Here is a 16,326-nt window from a genome sequence, read left to right as displayed (position 1 = left end):
CACCCAACTCCAGTGTTCCAGTAGCGATATCTAATGTGACAAGACCGTGGTGTGGTGGTAGGCGTGCTAGCGAGTGTAGTGACTCTCCAGCAGAGAGCATGCGGGATTGCTGGGAATTGGGATCATTGGGATTTCCTTGCCTTATGGATTGCCTGCTGGTTGCTGCTGCGTGATATTAATTGATAATGGGAAATTTGATCGCAGTCCGAACAAAATTTTTCTTAACGAGTAAAAGAAACATTCTGTAGAGTGTACACATATCCCAAATTTTGGTGTTGGTGGTCGGGGTTTGAGGTTGGTGATCAACCTGTCAAGTAGTACATACAGTGGAAAGTCGCGAACCAGGCGAAATGGATCAAATAAAGATCCCCAAGGTATTCGAAGACAAATGCCCTTTCGTCTGTGTCTAATCGGATTAATGAAAAGTCGCAAACACGCAATTCATTTTCGGTTTCACGGACGTTATGACGTATCTGTACTAACCTAAATGAACAGTTTCCCGCGGCGGTGTTACCTACGTCGGTTGCCAATGAAATGAATGAAATTTCAGGTGGAAAACGTTAGGATCTTAGATAAATACAGTAACAATCATTTGATCGGTACGCTCTTTTTAACCGTGACGCATCTGGTATTCACCGAAAGAAGCGGAAAGAAAAAGATCTGGGTTTGCAAACGAACGCTGTTACGCTGAACGTAGCCCGCGTCGTATCCCCAAGTATTTGTATCGCTTTTGTATTCCAGGTGTTGTACACCCATATAGCGAGTATAGAAAAGCAACCGTTAACAACGACAGGTTCCCCGTTGTGTATCAAGTGCAAGCATTTTTTTATCGCGACATTCGTAATTCCTAAAGAGAGAGATTGCCATGACATATACCTTACTTTGACAAAGTTATCTTGCCCAGGTAGACAACACTGTTTCAACACGTATACGTATTCTTTAACCAGCGAGAAAAGAACAGCTAAGTGACTAATTTCCATTTCTCTTCCTCTGTCCTCAGCAAGCCTGAAAGATCTTTACTGTTTCAAGTATCAGGCGAGCAAGGACACTTTGCCGCAGCATGCAGGATGGAATTTTTTCAATGTGCAAAGCGAATTTCAAAGGCAAGGCGTCCCGAACGAAGATTGGTCATTGACGTATTTGAATACAAATTACGAGGTAACGTTCGCTAACAATGTTCATCGTTAATTGTTATCGCTAACGCGGTTCAAAGATGGGTGGGGATCGATCCACGCGATTCGATTGACCGACTGATTTTCAGCTTTGCGACACTTATCCAAAGTACCTGTACGTGCCTAGCACGAGTACCAATGGCGTTTTAGTGGGCAGCGCAAAATTTCGAAGTAGAGGAAGACTACCGGTTCTGACGTATCTCCATTCGAACAAGGTACGGTGTCCCCGCGATTACCCCGGATTGTTGCCGAATCATGGATTGCGCTGATTCATTTTACAGGCTGCTATCTGCCGATGCAGCCAGCCGTTGTCGGGATTCAGTGCACGATGCCCCGAGGATGAACAAATGATGTACAATATCTTACGTACAAATAGCAACTCGAAATATATGTACGTTGTAGATACACGACCGCGCGTAAGTCTATGAAACACGTTCATCATCGATGATCTACCGAAATTGCTAACCGTAACTAATAAGTAAATAGTATCTATCTCGCGGATATAAATGTGCCATTGTTGTTGTTGTTGTTGTTGTTCTTATTCGACGACGACAACGACGAAGAGTACAACTTTGGTTAACTTGGCTTGTTTAGATAAACGCTTTCGCCAACAAAGCCGCGGGAAAAGGTTACGAGAACGAGAACTTTTACGATAACATAAAATTCCACTTCTTTGGCATTGAAAATATTCACGTGATGAGAACAAGCTTGAACAAATTGATAGAACGTAAGGATACATTTGTCGTTGCATCGTCCAAAGTTCTCCTCCCCAATTAGTCCTGAATCCTTTCCGATTCCTACACGTCGATCCACCTACACGATTACCTATATTTCCGTATGTACGTATCTTTAGTTCAAAGGACGACGTCGATCAGTGCATTTCTAACCGGTCTGGAGAGTAGCGGATGGTTGAAACACATACGATCCATTTTGGAGACTGCTTGGTTCATCGCCAGAGCGGTGTCGAACGGAGTCAGCGTGGTGGTACATTGCAGCGACGGTTGGGATCGTACCGCTCAAGTGTGCTCGCTGAGCGCTTTGTTATTGGACCCGTTTTACAGGACGATCCAAGGATTCCAAGTAAGAATCGATCCCGCGACGTTCTTGGCCTACTTTACATATATCCACTACGAGTATGCGTTACAATGCGTTTTTCGTGTTCGTTCGATTCTGGTGGCTCACAGGCACTGATCGAGAAAGACTGGTTGTCGTTCGGGCACAAATTTAGCGATCGCTGCGGCCACGTGAGTTCCGACAGTAAAGAGCTGGCGCCAATTTTTACCCAGTTCGTAGACGCAACGTACCAGCTGTTGCAACAATATCCCCACAAGTTCCAATTCAACGAATTGTTTCTATTGACTCTTCACGATCACGTGCACAGTTGCGAGCATGGCACTTTTATCGGAAACTCGGAGAAAGAAAGACAGATGCTCAGGTATTTAGACGTGCGTGCGCGAGCGCGTGCTCTTATTGCTTATTGTTTACCAGCTATCACGATGGTTTCTCCTGGTCAGGTATACCTGCTAACATTGGATTCGTCGCGACTCGTTTCAGGGTATCGGAAAAGACGTATTCTCTGTGGGGACACATAGCGAACAATATGCACGAATATATAAATCCTCTGTTCAAATGCAATCGTTTCGACTCGGAGCAGGAGGCCGTTCTTCGACCTAAATTGGCACCGCAGTGCATAAAGTAAAGCGACGCGTTCAACGCCCTTTGTTCTGTCGCGCGAAATCGGCAGTCCAGTACGGAACAGTGAAACGAAGATTTTTTCTTTCAGTTTATGGCGGGGCATGTATTTTCGCTTCGAGAACGGTATACATCCGAGAGAAACGTACGAAGATTTCATTCTGGTGATGCACGACCATACCAGTTGCCTGGAAGATCACGTAAAACTTCTCGTAAAGGCACGTATATCTATCTAGTTTCTGTTTCTTCCGCCTATTTGTTCATTCTTCGCCCCGACGACGTTTCTTCGTCGATGTTCTTTCTTAGATTCTTTCAATTGTTGTTGTGTACAGAGAGTCAATTCACTGAATTCCATGTTGAATTTAAACAACATGCTGCAGCAGCAGAAGAAGGGTGTGCAGGGGAAATTGTTGAAGTTCGATTCGAACAAATTCAATGAGGACTCGTTGTCTGAGCGAACGCTCATAGAAAATTCGACGAATCACGGGGAGAGGAGCAAGTGCAAAATAAAGATCAGTCAACTAGAGAACGAACTGAAAACGGTCGCGTTAGACTGGAAATTGTTACGGAACATAGAGGAATGCGCGTGTTCGACCACGTTCGACGCGTTTAACGGGAAGGTGAGTTTGACGGACCCTCTCTCCGTGCGAGCAGGTGCTTATTTTTCTTTTTTTTCTGCATTCCAGCATCACTGTTGGTCGTGCGGACAGGTGCTGTGTACGAGATGCATGGGTGCACACACCGTTCTCGCTGGACACCATTCCCAGCGCGCCGTCCCTACCTGTAAGTCATGTCTTCCACAGAATTCCACTGTTCCTTCTACTAGTCCTTGAATTTCCGTATTTTCGTACTCCTTCGTGAACGACAACTGAACGTACGCGAGATGTACTCGAGATTCGCGTATAACGCGAGTGTCTGTCTACGACGTTCACGTGCCACGTAACCACGGGGGCTGGTAATTTTCAACAACAGTTGTCTCTCTCTCTCTCTCTCTCTCTCTCGCTCGCTCGCTCGCTGAGTTGAATCAGTTGATACGAAGGGGATTATATGTGTTTTATATCTTTCTTTTTCATTTTATACTATATACATAGATAGCTCGCTCGAGTCAAAGCACGTCCCGGAGCAAACGATACATTACAGGCACGTAACAGACTGCTACGAATAAAAAAACACCTTGATTTCAATGGTCAAATAGCGATATTATATAATGATAGTAGTAATAGCAGCAGCAGCAGCAGTAGCAGTAGCAGCAATAACGACAACAATAATATTCTATACGTTTCAATATACGATGGTCCGCGACGAGACTGCTTCGACGACGTTAAGCGAATTTTTCGTTCCTTTAGTTTGTCTATGAGAATTTCAACAAGAATGAAAATCATGAGATAAGAGTACGAACGAGAAGAGATTTTTCACACAATGTACCCGTTTAATTAAACGTATACAAATGTGTCTGTAGCGGACATATGTATCGTTACATAGGTATGTTGAAAAGTTTCTTGGAAACTCAATGGTTATAAATAATACGATATATCGTACGGTACCTGACATTATCTCATTCACAATGTAGTACACTTTATTAAGACAAAGATTAAGAAACACATTGCTTAAAAAGTATCGTAGATATTTCGGTGGTTCGACGATATCACGAATGCTCATGGAATAATAACTAATAACTGTAACGTGTAACAAGTTCTATACGGTGTGACACGTTCAAGAGTATCGTACGCGACATGACTCACAAACTGTCTAAGGAAAAAGAATAATCCGTTGTTGTACAGAAACGTTGTGAATAAATCTATTCTATTCGGTTCACTCTTTTTCTAAATATACAGTAGTAATAGTAACAAAAGTTACCGAATCACGCTACATATTACAATTAAGGCATAAATAGTCGACACCGAACATCATTCTTACAGCATAGTCTTTCAAAGTATTTATATCATTCGTTCGTGTGTGAAAAGAACAGGCTTAAAAGTGTGAAATTCAGTTTGCTCGAAATATATGACGCACGATGGAACGTTATTACACTTAGCGGGATGAAACCGTAAATGCCACGTCCCGCCCTCTCTCCCTTCCACATCCACCTCCGTGCGTTAACTTTCGGCTTTAGCTTTATGTTCGCGTTTAGGTAGAGATCTGGTCTTATGTCGTGAAGAGTCGTAACGCGTCCGCGATAGCGAATCGATAGTGTCTTTTTAAATGGAATGCGCGCGAGTGTTGCATAAATATCTTGATACGAATTCGGTTTCGTTTAATTCGAATTCTACTCTATTCTTTATTTGGTTTTCTTCGTCGCGGTCCGTCGCCACCCATCGCAGGCTTGTCCTGAAAGCAAAACGGGTGCACACGTGATGACGAGTTTTCTGAGAACGAGAGACTGTCCACGAATAATTTTACTAACGTTCTCTTCGCTTTCTATCAGTTGTTCGGTTTCTTCCACCTTTTCGACGGCGATTTCTTCCTCCGATTCCGTACCGGCCGTCGGCGGCGGCGACGGCGACGGTGGCGACGACGGATCGTTTTCACTTTCCTCTTGCTTCGGTGTCCGCGTTGGCTCGTCCGCGTTCGACTCTAAATGGTGTTTATCTTCGTCCTTCGAGTCGTATTTATCCTAAAGAAATCAATGGACCTGAACGCGCTCCTTTTCTCCGGGTTAAATTAATAAATCGTGTGTCTAGGCAATCGCGTCGGATGTGCACAGATGAGCATATCTTACCGTTACGCGTGGATATGCGAAGAGCGATACGGGGGCTCTTAACGTAGTACCGTAGCAAATATATGTATGTATTTTTATACCTGAGAAGCGAAGCAGCAACAATATATTACTAGCAGTATGGGTAAACCAGCAGCTATTATATATATGGCCCATATCCAAGGATGTTCCGCGGTAAACGTGCCGATCTGACGCCATACACTCCACTGTATGAAATAACGATTAAAAGAATTACACGTTGTGCCATATGATATTGTACAAGGTAGAGACAACGACAGGCCTCGCACGTTTAATCATTCATCCTACATTTGCATCCAATGCTACTATATTCAAGTTTCAAGTTGGAAAAGGATCCTACGATCGAACAGCCGCTACACGCACATACGTATACGGGAAACACGCAGGCATGTTACTGTGTCCGACCGTTACGAAAAGCCAACTGTCTGCGCGTGTGAGCAAATATGATGGATAATCGCGTACCTCGCGAACTCGTTTCAGTAGGTACCAAACGTACAATACGACCGGTATCGCGCAATACACGAAATACAACGCCCACCAGCCTGGTCTATAATTGGTCGCTTTTAATATGCGGCCCCATAAAGTTACCTGCACGTCACACACAGTGTGTACAATATGTCTATACATATACGTGTATAAAAATTACACTCTTTTCACGGATTCCGCGAAGAATAGGTCACAGGTCAGGTTATCTAATTCGATTGGAAAGAACGTAATCGACGACGGCGGTAAACGGTTCGGCAACGTACAATTGGAACACTGTACTTACGCTTTCCTCGGCGATTCTAGCTCGACGCACTTCGAACGTGTCGTCTGCCCATTTTTTCGCCACCCGTTCGTCATCGGTAACGAGTATATTGTCAAAGAGTATATCCGGGGACATGGACCAAAGTTCGAAACCGACTGCGAACTGGAAAAACAATTCTAGCTGATGAACATGTCGACGATGAACGAATACGTAGAGAGGAGGAGGAGGAGGAGGAGGTGGTGGTGATGAAGGATCCAGCGAAACGTACGATGGGCGTCATCTGGAACGGGTGTTCATCGTTGAAGTAATTAGGATTGTGTATCAGCCTCGGCTTCCATTTTCCCTTGAAATTGGGATTGTTGATCAACGGTGGCGACCATTTACCCTTGTATCGCGGGTTCTTCTTCATCTTTTGCTTGTACGGTCCGCAGCCCGGCACATCGGCACACTTCGGGTTCGGTATTTCAGGTGGTTCCCATTCCCCGTCCATATCGACGTCCCAATCGTCGGGTTTGACCGCGTCGGTGTTCGGAATCACCGGCGGTTCGTCCTCCAGCCATCCGTCCGGCATAACGTCGTCTTCGTCGACGATCTGAGCCGGGGCATCCTCGTCCCAATCGTCAGGCTTGACGGCCGACAGATCCGGGATCTTTTCCCTGTCGTCCCAGTCGTCCGGCTGTGCGTCGTTCGGATCCTCGATCTCCAACGGCGGATTCACGGGTGGATCGAAATCGTCCAACAGAGAACCAGAATTCACCAATTTATTGTCGATCTTTATCTCGAAGCTGTTGTCGGGACGTACGATCAGGGTGTACAAGTGAGGCTGCTTGTCCTTGAACAATTCTTCCAAACGCTCCTTTGGCTTTTTACAATGTTTCTCCTCCATAGAACCGTTCAACGGGTTCTTGTGTCTGAAGATAAACCGAAGATAGTGAGAGTTTCCGCATTTGTCTGGACCGAACATTATCGTATAAGGGGTTCGGTCGTGGAACTGGTTCAGTTCCTGGTGCTCCGCATCCAAACTGAGAAGTTTCATATAGGCGCCACCGCATTCTTGACCCTCTTGAAAATTAACTTCGTACTGCACGATCAATGGCTTCTCCTTAAAGTGAAACGGCTCGGACAGCAGGGTGGACAGGGCAGCGTGTCTAGCTTTGCTCTTGAGCACCAGGCCCAGGTCTCCGTCCTGTGCATGCTTCTTCGGTTCTTCCACGGACCAAATTCCTGTAATGCCAAACGGACACACAGGTTAACATATTGCGTCAGGCGGTGTTGTTCGATGTTCGTCGATCACGCAAAGAATCATTGTATATGTATATTAAACATGATAAGGCATCGCGCGGAGCAGATCGAAACAAACCATCGTATTTGGCTATGTCATCGTCCGTCGAATCTTTCTTGGCTTCGGAGAGGACCCACGTCTTCTTGAATTTTTCTTCGTCGTCGAACGTCTCCACCAAATACGCGAAACCGGAAATTTCGGCCGTTTTATAAACTGTCCCTCCTTTTACACCTTCGACAACGTTATTCTCATCGGCATTCTTATTACCGCTAATAATGTTACAGATCAGACACAAATAAACGATTAGTTTCGCTACAAGTCTGGCCATCTCATATTCCTGGAAATAAATTAATAACACGAGGATTGATATCCGGGACGGATACGGTTGATCGCTGGCCGAAACGAGACAACGCGAGAGACTAGCGACGTGACGAAATCTTTTCGACCAAAACAGTACCAGGAAATCAAAGTCAGCTCCTGCTTGTCCTCACTCACTGCTGCTACTGCTGCTGCTGCTGCTGCTTACCGAAACTTCAGCCGTCGACGAGCATCGATTCCTCGACAACGAGTGGACAATTCTAAAGTGAGATCACGCCGCCCGCGTTCGATCGCGTCCTCGTCGCACCGGGCACAGTTTTATAATTAAATAATAATAGTAATTCGATTACGCGAGGAGGAAGTGTCCCCAAAAACGAAAACGAGGAGGCGGCGGCTGCGGCGGCGACGACGACGACGGACAACGGAAAACGGAACGTTACGCCTAATCAAATTAATTGGATTAGATGTTCAAACAGCAAAATCTCGTGACTGACGGTGGCGGCGGCCGATTGAAACGAAGGAACCGAACGAACCTAGAACCGAATAGTCGAACAACGACGAATCCTCGGTCAAAATCGGATTCGAATCGAACACGGTCACAGTTCGACAGAGAACTTAAATACTGGTAATATATTTTTTTAACCAAGTTTAATTTAGTTAATTCAGAGGGAGAGCCATCTACTACGTATCTGTGGCAGCAGCGTAGCAGCAGCAGCAGCAGCAGCAGCAGCAGCAGCGCAGATAGAACAAGATAGAAAGAAAACGAAACATGGCCGATATGTATTTTGTTTGCGCTGCTATTACGCGCGGTACCGAGTTATTTAATTAATTTTTCGATGTAATTACGCGTATCGTTTCACGGTCTTGATCTCGGTCTGCGGTCCAGACCGCAGAGAGAAGAATGAACGCTACGAGCCTTTACGTCTCAACGTGTCGGTTAGTTCTACAAGCGGACGCCGACGATCCAAACTCGTGGACAGATCTGTACAGGCTAGTTCCGTATTTACGACAGAGTTTGAGTTGCACCGTGTGCTCGAATTTGTTAATCGAACCTCACACACCGACCGAAACGAACTGTCAACATCACGTGTGCCGTGGTTGCAGGGGTGGACGGAAAAAACTGAAACCCTCGTGCGGTTGGTGCAAGGATTACGACAAATACGTCGAGAACGTGCAATTACGAATACTCTTACAGTGTTACAAAAAGTTGTGTGAATATTTGACGAACACGAACATTTACCGAAGTTTGATACTTTCAGTGTCCTCCTCTAACAAGACAGGTAACAACAATGCGACGGCGGCAGCGGCGTCGACGGCAATCGGTGCCAGCAGCAGCCTCATGGAACTTGTCCAAGAGGGTTCCGGCTTCAAAGACGAGTTTAAGAGTACTGCCGGTTTGTCAAAATCGGCATATAGCATCCTACCCTGTGTTTATACCAGCACTACCTCTACTCAGACTCAAGGAAATGTTATTCAAAACTCCGAAGCTGTGTCCCAGCAGAGTATATCTGGTACAGTAGTGTTCAGTCTTCAGATAAATTTGTATCGTAGCCGCCCCTTTCCCATCCCCGCACGCACTCATGTCCTCCGTACCCTGATCAAGTATAGATGCTTCCAACAATCATCGATTCAAACAGTTCAAATTTCACACTCGATCATTACTCTCGCTCATCGTTCGTTCACATATATAGTATATGGTTCGTTGCATTGCTCAGAATCACCTGCCGCCATACGTACGGTATCCAATGGATCCTCGATATATTCGGTGATGTATGCTGGATCCGGTAATAAAATAACGATAAAGAGGAAATCAGCAGCTGTGGACGACGCAGAAGTTGGACAGACTCAACAACAGCTGCAGGATATCGATGGAAATCCACACGGCTCTGTAGGAGGGGTAAAATGTATTCCATCTTCCCACCTTAAATATGGGACTCCCTCTAAGAAAAAATCTTCAAAGGGCAGCAAAGTAATTTCAATAGATACTCGATTAATCTTACGCCTTATGCGGCTTAGGGGATCGCGTCGCCCGATAATACTTGATTCAAGTGTTTGAACCGATTCGCGTACTCGACGCACGCGTCGTACCGTCTCTAGATTTGCATAACGTTCAACGGTACGCGTGCATTGACATTTACAGATACCTATATTTGCACTACTACTACTACTACTACTACTACTACTACTACCACTACAACACAGCAACAATAACAGCAACTCTGTCATTGCTACTAACATCAGACACCATTGAAATGAGTAACGGTGAAACGATCAATGATAAACGATTTGCTAGGTCCCATACAAAGATTAATGCAGATGTCATTCTATCGCGTCGCGTATGTCCACGCGCCGCATACATTTTACACGTATCTGCATTGATCTACGATCCTCGTGTTACTTTCATTTTGTTAGTACAACGTAACTGCGACTAACAGCGTCTGTTTGGTTTCCGCGTGCAGTCGTCTGCTTTCAAAAAGCCAAGATCCAGCTCTACTCGAGGTAAAAGGAAAGGCTGTAGATGTGGTAATGCTACAGCGATACCGGGAAAGTTGACTTGTTGCGGTCAACGATGTCCCTGCTACGTCGAGAGCAAACCTTGCGTCGAGTGCAGATGCAGAGGTTGCAGAAATCCGCACACGGCGGATGGTTTGAAGGTACGTTTCCGGACGGGGCCACACCACCATTCATTTCGCCTTCACTTTCGCACTTACGCTTAGCTGAACGACAACGATCGACGCGTCCACGTTCTTCGTCTACGTTTTTGCTCGCTACGTTCCAGATTCGTCCGCACATACCCGAGTTACATAATTTACAATTGCAACTGTCGACTTCTTTGGATTGCGGCGCACTAAATTCGGATCCCTTGGGATCCGTACCTCAGTGTCTTTCGACTTCTCCGACAACGATTCAAGTATTAAACGTTTATTCGACGCCGAGGTTGGAGATCGACAACGTGCCGCAAAGTCTGCCGGCTGCCTTGTTGGTGGGAGAAGATGCTATGATCAGTACCGAGAGCGAAGCCGAGGACAGCGATATACAGATCGACGTGTGACGCTTCGATATCGACCGATTCTCCTGTACCATTAATAATAATAACACGTGTAAATAATAAAGGATTTACTAATTTTGCAGTCGAATCGAGTTTTTTTCAGAAGAACTATAGTATATATAGTACGTAGTACTACTACTCTCTCCCTCTCTCTCTCTCTCTCTCTGTAATGCTTTCCATATTCTCATCACTATTCGGATCTAAGTATTCGATTACCCCATTACCTCCAAGCTGCGCAAAACTGGTATGGACTCTCGTGGCGGCAGGTATAGTGCGCGATTGCAAGTTTTAAGAATTACGGTTCATAGATAACGGGAGACGGATGATACGTTTCCGTCGGATTGGCCGCCGGGCGTCGAGTCCGCATTGATCGGCTCTCATTGTTAGTCCGTTAATCTACCTGTTGGCGATTGCGAGAAATGGGATACGATGAAAACAGCGCGCTGCGCTATCGCCGCTATCGGTTGAATCCGGCGACAGCGATGCGTCGTATTATATACATACGCATACGCGCGCATACACGAACGAAAATGAAACTGATCTAGTGGGCTAGTTGAACGACGAACAAATGTCGAAGCCTCTGGTCGAAGCAAGCACGATCAACTGGGGATTTTCGTGTTACGTCAACACTTGTTAAAGTCATTACAAATCGAATTATCGTCGAAGCGGTTTGGTGTTCGATTTTTTGAAAACTTATTCTCCGTGTTACGTGCCGTGGTCGGGTGATTTAGGGCAAAAACTGGTAAGACTACGTAGGACGCGCATACACGGGAACAGTGTCGAATAGAAGATGTCCGGTGATATTCAAGCGAGGAAGCGAAAAGAGAAGAAACGCAAAAAAGGTAAAACAGAAGAAGAAGAGAAAATAGGCTACTGAAAGTGCCTAGAGAATCATTATAATTGGGTCCCCGTTGTATTTAGTAACGAAGCTCAACGCTTTCAATTAATCGTAAAAATAATCGCGAACAATCGAGCACAGAATTTCACGCGCTGCTATCCACGACGTAACAGCAGATTTTCCATTCCCGAATACGCCAAGAGATCGTTTTCGACTTGGATTTTCTCGACGAAGATACCGATGTGTCACACGCGAAACAGATCCATTTATTCAATTTCCAATATTTCAATATTATATAACGTATTTAAAACCGTCTACTCGATATATGTAGATGCGTCGTGATGTGCACAACGCGCGCCCGTAAGTATACGAGCGCAATATTTTACCGCATCTTATCATCCGTTATTTTTTTGACACGATGGCATGGCCCATTGTTCATTAAATATTTACCCGTATCTCGTAGTATCGTTCGTAATTGTAAATTGGATTGCGGCCCGCAGTGGACGAGCCTTACGGAACGACGTTTGAAACACTGAATAATAACATTCGTCCGAGTTTATTTCTGTTCCGATATACCCCATCATCGTTATACAATACCTGTTGGCCAGTACTTGTTAAAAGTAAAAGTAAAAAAGAAGTACGAGTCGCGCGAATCAGCTGCATACGTGCATACCATCAAGAAGAATGATATCGAATCCAAGCTAATAACGCGAAACGCATTAGTTACACGGTACGTGCCACCGCGTGAAACGTGTCGGATATGTTCAAAATGTTCATACTGCGTTGCAAAAGGTTTTTTAGTACAATGGTATAGCAGCGATTATAGCGGATATTCCCGGCGGAAGTGTAATTGGCAGTGTGTCGCTGAAATTAGAAAATTACAGGGTTTTAGAAGCACGAGCAGTTTTTGGCCATTCAAAAATAGACCAGCAGCTTGGTATTATTCAGTGTAAAAACATTTTCCGTGGATTTATTTATACGCGTTTTACATGTTTCCAAGCGACTTGGTTCACATTTACTTACCTACCACGACGCAGCCGCCACCGCCACAACGATTGACAGTCGATTCTCGACAGACGACAGACGGTAGACGATACGCGAAATACAAGCACTAGCGAGAAGCTCGCTCGTTCGTATCCTAGCTAGCTTACATATGTATATACGTCGTATCATATTTAGATGAAGAGGACAACGTTACACCGGCACCCCCACCGGCAACCGTCAATGAAAATTCACCACCGGACAACGTTAACATACATATTTACAAAGAAAGCAGCACGGGTGGACATTGGTGCGCGCGAATCGTATTCTTTACCGTACTGACGGCGCTCGTCGGATTGATAGGAGTAATTATCATCGAGCACAGAGGTACTACGGACGGTGAGTGTGGCGATCAGATGGCGTACGCCTATTCTTATATCGGATCGCTACACACTCTTTCTATGTTCTCAGTGAATACGCCATTGGAATCGTCTCGGTGGGCCTACATCTTCGAAGGATGGGTAGACGATTCTTTATCCTTGTCGGATGAAGAACATCGCAGCGAACGCGAGGAAACGAAACAAGTGGAAGATGAGGCCAGACGCGACGATGATACCATTGAAGAAGCCGAGGTTTCGGCCGAAGAGCAGGAGGAAAATGCGGGAAAAACGCAGGAAGCGTTAGAGGAGAATGCGTCGAACGAGGGAGATGAAGACTTCCAAAGCAAAGAAGGTAATAGATTGGTTCGGCGATTCGTTTAAATTGAACAGCATTTAAAATTGTTCGTTCCGTTCGACAGAAGATGTCGACCGCGCACGGTCCAGCCACGAGGAGGAGGAGGAGGAGGAGGAGGAAGAAGAAGAAGAAGAAGAAGAAAAACAAGGCGAAGACGACGACGACGACGGCGAAGAAGAAGAAGAAGAAGAAGAAGAAAAGGTAGACAGGCGAGACGAAGACGACGACGACGACGACGACGACGACGACGACGACGACGAAGAAGTAGAGGAAGGAGAAGAGAAAGAGGAGAAAATTGTATTGGAAGCCGACGAAGTCGACGACGTATTAGAAGAAATCGTATCTGGTATCGAAAAAGAAAAAAACTTGGACGAGGAGGAGAGTGTTTCGTACGAATCGACGGACGACGATCCATTCGACCGAGTATCGGAAAACGATGGAGATGCGTTTGAGAACACGTTTCTAGACATTCCCGGTGCGAATGAAATTCAGAATGAGAATATCGAACCTTTGGAAGAGGTAAAATGAACATGAGATCAGTTATAACTTTGTTTGCGCGTGTCGGGCATCGAATTGAACTTGTTTCGAAATAATTGTTGAAAAAGAACACACGCGTATCGACGTTACCACCCGCGGTGGTATTGATAGACTGTAGTACGACCACGATTATATCGTCGCCCAACTATTTTTCTCGTATCAGGTAGAAACCGCCGAACCCGAAGAAGACTTTGACGATGCAGACGTAAAACCAATTATGGAAGAGATAGACGAAGACGAAGAGTCTGGCAGCGGTGAGTGAACAGCAAACAAAATAGAAAACCTTTTTTTAACATAACGTCGAAAGGCGATCCTCCATGCTCGTACAAATTTATTACATTTTGGCACATACGTATACGTAAATCTACGTATGTATAGTATATATCACGCGAATAACTGATCACGTTTACGTAACACTCTTTTGAATACCTCACATGTTTCATTGTCATTTTCAAGCTCAGCAATGAGAAATAACGTCTGATGGTTACAGTGGCGATGAAGTTCGGAGTCGGTGCGGCACTTGTTATAGCTGCACATATCGTCCTCGCGAAACGATGGAACAACGGTAAAAAACCTTTGTTTTACGATGTGTGATTGTAACTATACCATGATACACCCGATCGATTTCAATTGAATCCGAACCGAACAATTAGTTCGATCGTTCGATGCTTCACATATATGCGGTACAGTATACCACGGGGTGACCCACCACGATAGACGGGTCAGTTTGTGGTGGTGGTGGTGGTGGTGGTGGTGGTGGTGCTAGTGGTGGGTAACAAACATCCGAACGAATAGATTCGAGCCTAAAAAAACAAATTCGAAATAGTAACTATGCAGTACCTATATACATATACCCATGCGCTACGTTCATATTACACTTCCAAGGTCTGCTGCCGCGTATGTATTAATAATGTACTTTTGTTCGTGTTTAGAAGATATCTTTGTTCAGGATCAAGCTAAATTAATCTCGGAAACTGAAACGCAAAAGGTGGAAGAACGAATCGTGCATTCCACGTTCCCACGAGAAAAAATGGTTAAAATGGGAAAATATGATTCGGAACGAAAAGACAAAAACGAGACGGAGGAATTGAACGAGAGCGGGCGTAAACAAGCTGACGGGGACGAACATGGTAACGAGGCGCGAGACGACGAGCAAGACGAGTGGGAAGAAGGAGAAGACGAAGACGAAGGCGAAGAGGAAGAGGAAGTAGAAGTGGAAGTGGAAGAGGAAGAGGAAGACGAAGACGAAGACGAAGAAGAAACGGAAATAGAGAGGGAGGAAGAAACTCGGAAAGTGCAATGGGATGGGAAAAAGGAAAGCGAAACGAGACGAAAAGACCGAATAGGGACGGAAGACAAGGACGATAGTTCGGGAGAAGAAAATACCGAGGAGGAGGAAGAGGAAGCAGAGGACGAAGAAATCGAAGATTTCGATGACTCCGAACTTATCGCAAAGCTCGAAGCAAAATATGGAAGATTGGATAGCGTGCAAGACGATAACGAAGAACGGCGGCGGCGACGGCAGCGGGAAACTGTGAAAATGCAAAGGAGAATTTAACGATCACACGTTCGATGCGATCTATACTACGCGCAGCATAGACGCATAGGTAATGGGAAATACTAGAATCTGATTTCATGCATGATCGCATTGTACTCGATAATCGCGCGCACATCGTGCCCGACGATTACCTCTGTAAAAACAAAAATAAAACTAAGCGATGAAAAAATAATGCTCGTTTCGCCGATTCGAGACGGACCAAACAGCAGTAACCAATCGTTGCAATAAAATGAGCGTCTTATTTACTTTTTATACGTAATATAAAAATTAAATAACGTTTAACGAGCATGGAGGATTCGTAAATAGTCTCGTAGAGAGAGAGAGAGAGAAGCTGGTTCACACACCTATACACACGAAGTGAACATTTGTACCGTTTGATTTACGTCTGCCGACGATACTCGGTAAGTGTTCGCGATGTCCATCTCGATGAAATTCGGACGGGTTCGTAAAGCGAGTACAATTATGATGCGAACGATAATATAATAAGACATTTGTCCATTCGCGTCCATTTTAGACAACAACGGACGACGCGGCGTTCAACGCGCGCGGATGCTTTTAAAATTAATTCGATCGTGTGAACGGTGGAACGTTTCCCAGCGAAATTCTGTATAGCTAAACGCTAAAAAAGTGTAGCAATAAAAGAGAATAAAAGAAAAAAGAGATATGTAACCTGAACGCAGAC

The 16,326-nt window shown here is 45.1% G+C and overlaps 4 protein-coding genes across 12 annotated transcripts; 3 read left to right on the top strand and 1 right to left on the bottom strand.

Annotated features, from left to right (window-relative positions):
• Window positions 1-94: 94 nt before the first annotated feature.
• Window positions 95-4,679, top strand: Mtmr6 (Myotubularin related protein 6). Its single transcript, XM_018027944.2, has 13 exons — window positions 95-374; window positions 551-664; window positions 742-904; window positions 1,001-1,158; window positions 1,262-1,387; window positions 1,454-1,588; window positions 1,767-1,899; window positions 2,026-2,252; window positions 2,357-2,607; window positions 2,727-2,867; window positions 2,956-3,082; window positions 3,197-3,484; window positions 3,551-4,679. Exons 1-13 carry the CDS (start codon window positions 351-353, stop codon window positions 3,695-3,697), a joined length of 2,034 nt encoding a protein of 677 aa, XP_017883433.1. The 5' UTR covers window positions 95-350; the 3' UTR covers window positions 3,698-4,679.
• LOC108626957 (calnexin) lies at window positions 4,420-8,246 on the bottom strand. Of its 6 annotated transcripts, none has more exons than XM_026815202.1 (7): window positions 8,155-8,246; window positions 7,707-7,965; window positions 6,615-7,570; window positions 6,368-6,508; window positions 6,061-6,186; window positions 5,269-5,478; window positions 4,420-5,192 (listed from the first exon to the last, which is right to left on the bottom strand). In XM_026815202.1, the coding sequence occupies exons 2-7, from the start codon at window positions 7,954-7,956 to the stop codon at window positions 5,136-5,138; spliced, it is 1,740 nt and encodes a 579-aa protein (XP_026671003.1). In that variant the 5' UTR covers window positions 7,957-7,965; window positions 8,155-8,246; the 3' UTR covers window positions 4,420-5,135. The 6 variants fall into 6 exon arrangements, with proteins under 6 accessions (XP_026671003.1, XP_026671002.1, XP_026671000.1 ...); XM_026815201.1 differs by having other exon boundaries at window positions 8,124-8,214; XM_026815199.1 differs by having other exon boundaries at window positions 8,086-8,179.
• Window positions 8,247-8,571: 325 nt separating this feature from the next.
• On the top strand, window positions 8,572-11,083 carry msl-2 (male-specific lethal 2). 2 transcript variants are annotated; one of them, XM_018027948.2, is made up of 4 exons: window positions 8,572-9,457; window positions 9,662-9,843; window positions 10,406-10,600; window positions 10,726-11,083. In XM_018027948.2, the coding sequence occupies exons 1-4, from the start codon at window positions 8,848-8,850 to the stop codon at window positions 10,996-10,998; spliced, it is 1,260 nt and encodes a 419-aa protein (XP_017883437.1). In that variant the 5' UTR covers window positions 8,572-8,847; the 3' UTR covers window positions 10,999-11,083. The 2 variants fall into 2 exon arrangements, with proteins under 2 accessions (XP_017883437.1, XP_017883436.1); XM_018027947.2 differs by having other exon boundaries at window positions 9,662-9,915.
• A 417-nt stretch (window positions 11,084-11,500) lies between these two features.
• On the top strand, window positions 11,501-16,319 carry LOC108626981 (glutamic acid-rich protein). 3 transcript variants are annotated; one of them, XM_026815198.1, is made up of 7 exons: window positions 11,501-11,837; window positions 13,013-13,213; window positions 13,286-13,546; window positions 13,614-14,068; window positions 14,250-14,340; window positions 14,577-14,651; window positions 15,019-16,319. In XM_026815198.1, the coding sequence occupies exons 1-7, from the start codon at window positions 11,786-11,788 to the stop codon at window positions 15,642-15,644; spliced, it is 1,761 nt and encodes a 586-aa protein (XP_026670999.1). In that variant the 5' UTR covers window positions 11,501-11,785; the 3' UTR covers window positions 15,645-16,319. The 3 variants fall into 3 exon arrangements, with proteins under 3 accessions (XP_026670999.1, XP_026670998.1, XP_026670997.1); XM_026815197.1 differs by lacking the exon at window positions 11,501-11,837 and adding an exon at window positions 12,808-12,919 and having other exon boundaries at window positions 13,617-14,068; XM_026815196.1 differs by lacking the exon at window positions 11,501-11,837 and adding an exon at window positions 12,808-12,919.
• Window positions 16,320-16,326: the final 7 nt, after the last annotated feature.

This window comes from Ceratina calcarata, unplaced genomic scaffold, assembly GCF_001652005.2.
Source record: "Ceratina calcarata isolate Rehan_Ccalc_2016 unplaced genomic scaffold, ASM165200v1 scaffold435.2, whole genome shotgun sequence".
NCBI classification, from domain to species: Eukaryota; Metazoa; Arthropoda; class Insecta; order Hymenoptera; family Apidae; genus Ceratina; species Ceratina calcarata.
Note: the sequence above shows the minus strand (reverse complement) of the source record. Positions and strands in the feature narration are given on the sequence as shown.

Excerpts from the sequence above, each read along its gene's own strand:
- Mtmr6 (XM_018027944.2), top strand. The coding sequence starts at position 351 with ATGGATCAAATAAAGATCCCCAAG. Across the intron at positions 375-550 it reads ATCAAATAAAGATCCCCAAG|GTGGAAAACGTTAGGATCTT; the intron begins GTATTCGAAGAC and ends ATGAAATTTCAG. Across the intron at positions 905-1,000 it reads GACAAAGTTATCTTGCCCAG|CAAGCCTGAAAGATCTTTAC; the intron begins GTAGACAACACT and ends CTCTGTCCTCAG.
- msl-2 (XM_018027947.2), top strand. The coding sequence starts at position 8,848 with ATGAACGCTACGAGCCTTTACGTCTCAACGTGTCGGTTAGTTCTACAA. Across the intron at positions 9,916-10,405 it reads AATCTTCAAAGGGCAGCAAA|TCGTCTGCTTTCAAAAAGCC; the intron begins GTAATTTCAATA and ends TTCCGCGTGCAG. Across the intron at positions 10,601-10,725 it reads ACACGGCGGATGGTTTGAAG|ATTCGTCCGCACATACCCGA; the intron begins GTACGTTTCCGG and ends GCTACGTTCCAG.
- LOC108626981 (XM_026815196.1), top strand. The coding sequence starts at position 12,823 with ATGTTTCCAAGCGACTTGGTTCACATTTACTTACCTACCACGACGCAG. Across the intron at positions 13,214-13,285 it reads GCACAGAGGTACTACGGACG|TGAATACGCCATTGGAATCG; the intron begins GTGAGTGTGGCG and ends CTATGTTCTCAG. Across the intron at positions 14,341-14,576 it reads AGACGAAGAGTCTGGCAGCG|TGGCGATGAAGTTCGGAGTC; the intron begins GTGAGTGAACAG and ends TGATGGTTACAG.
- LOC108626957 (XM_026815202.1), bottom strand. The coding sequence starts at position 7,956 with ATGGCCAGACTTGTAGCGAAACTAATCGTTTATTTGTGTCTGATCTGT. Across the intron at positions 6,509-6,614 it reads CGTTCCAGATGACGCCCATC|TTCGCAGTCGGTTTCGAACT; the intron begins GTACGTTTCGCT and ends TTGTTTTTCCAG. Across the intron at positions 5,479-6,060 it reads TACTGAAACGAGTTCGCGAG|GATAAATACGACTCGAAGGA; the intron begins GTACGCGATTAT and ends TGATTTCTTTAG.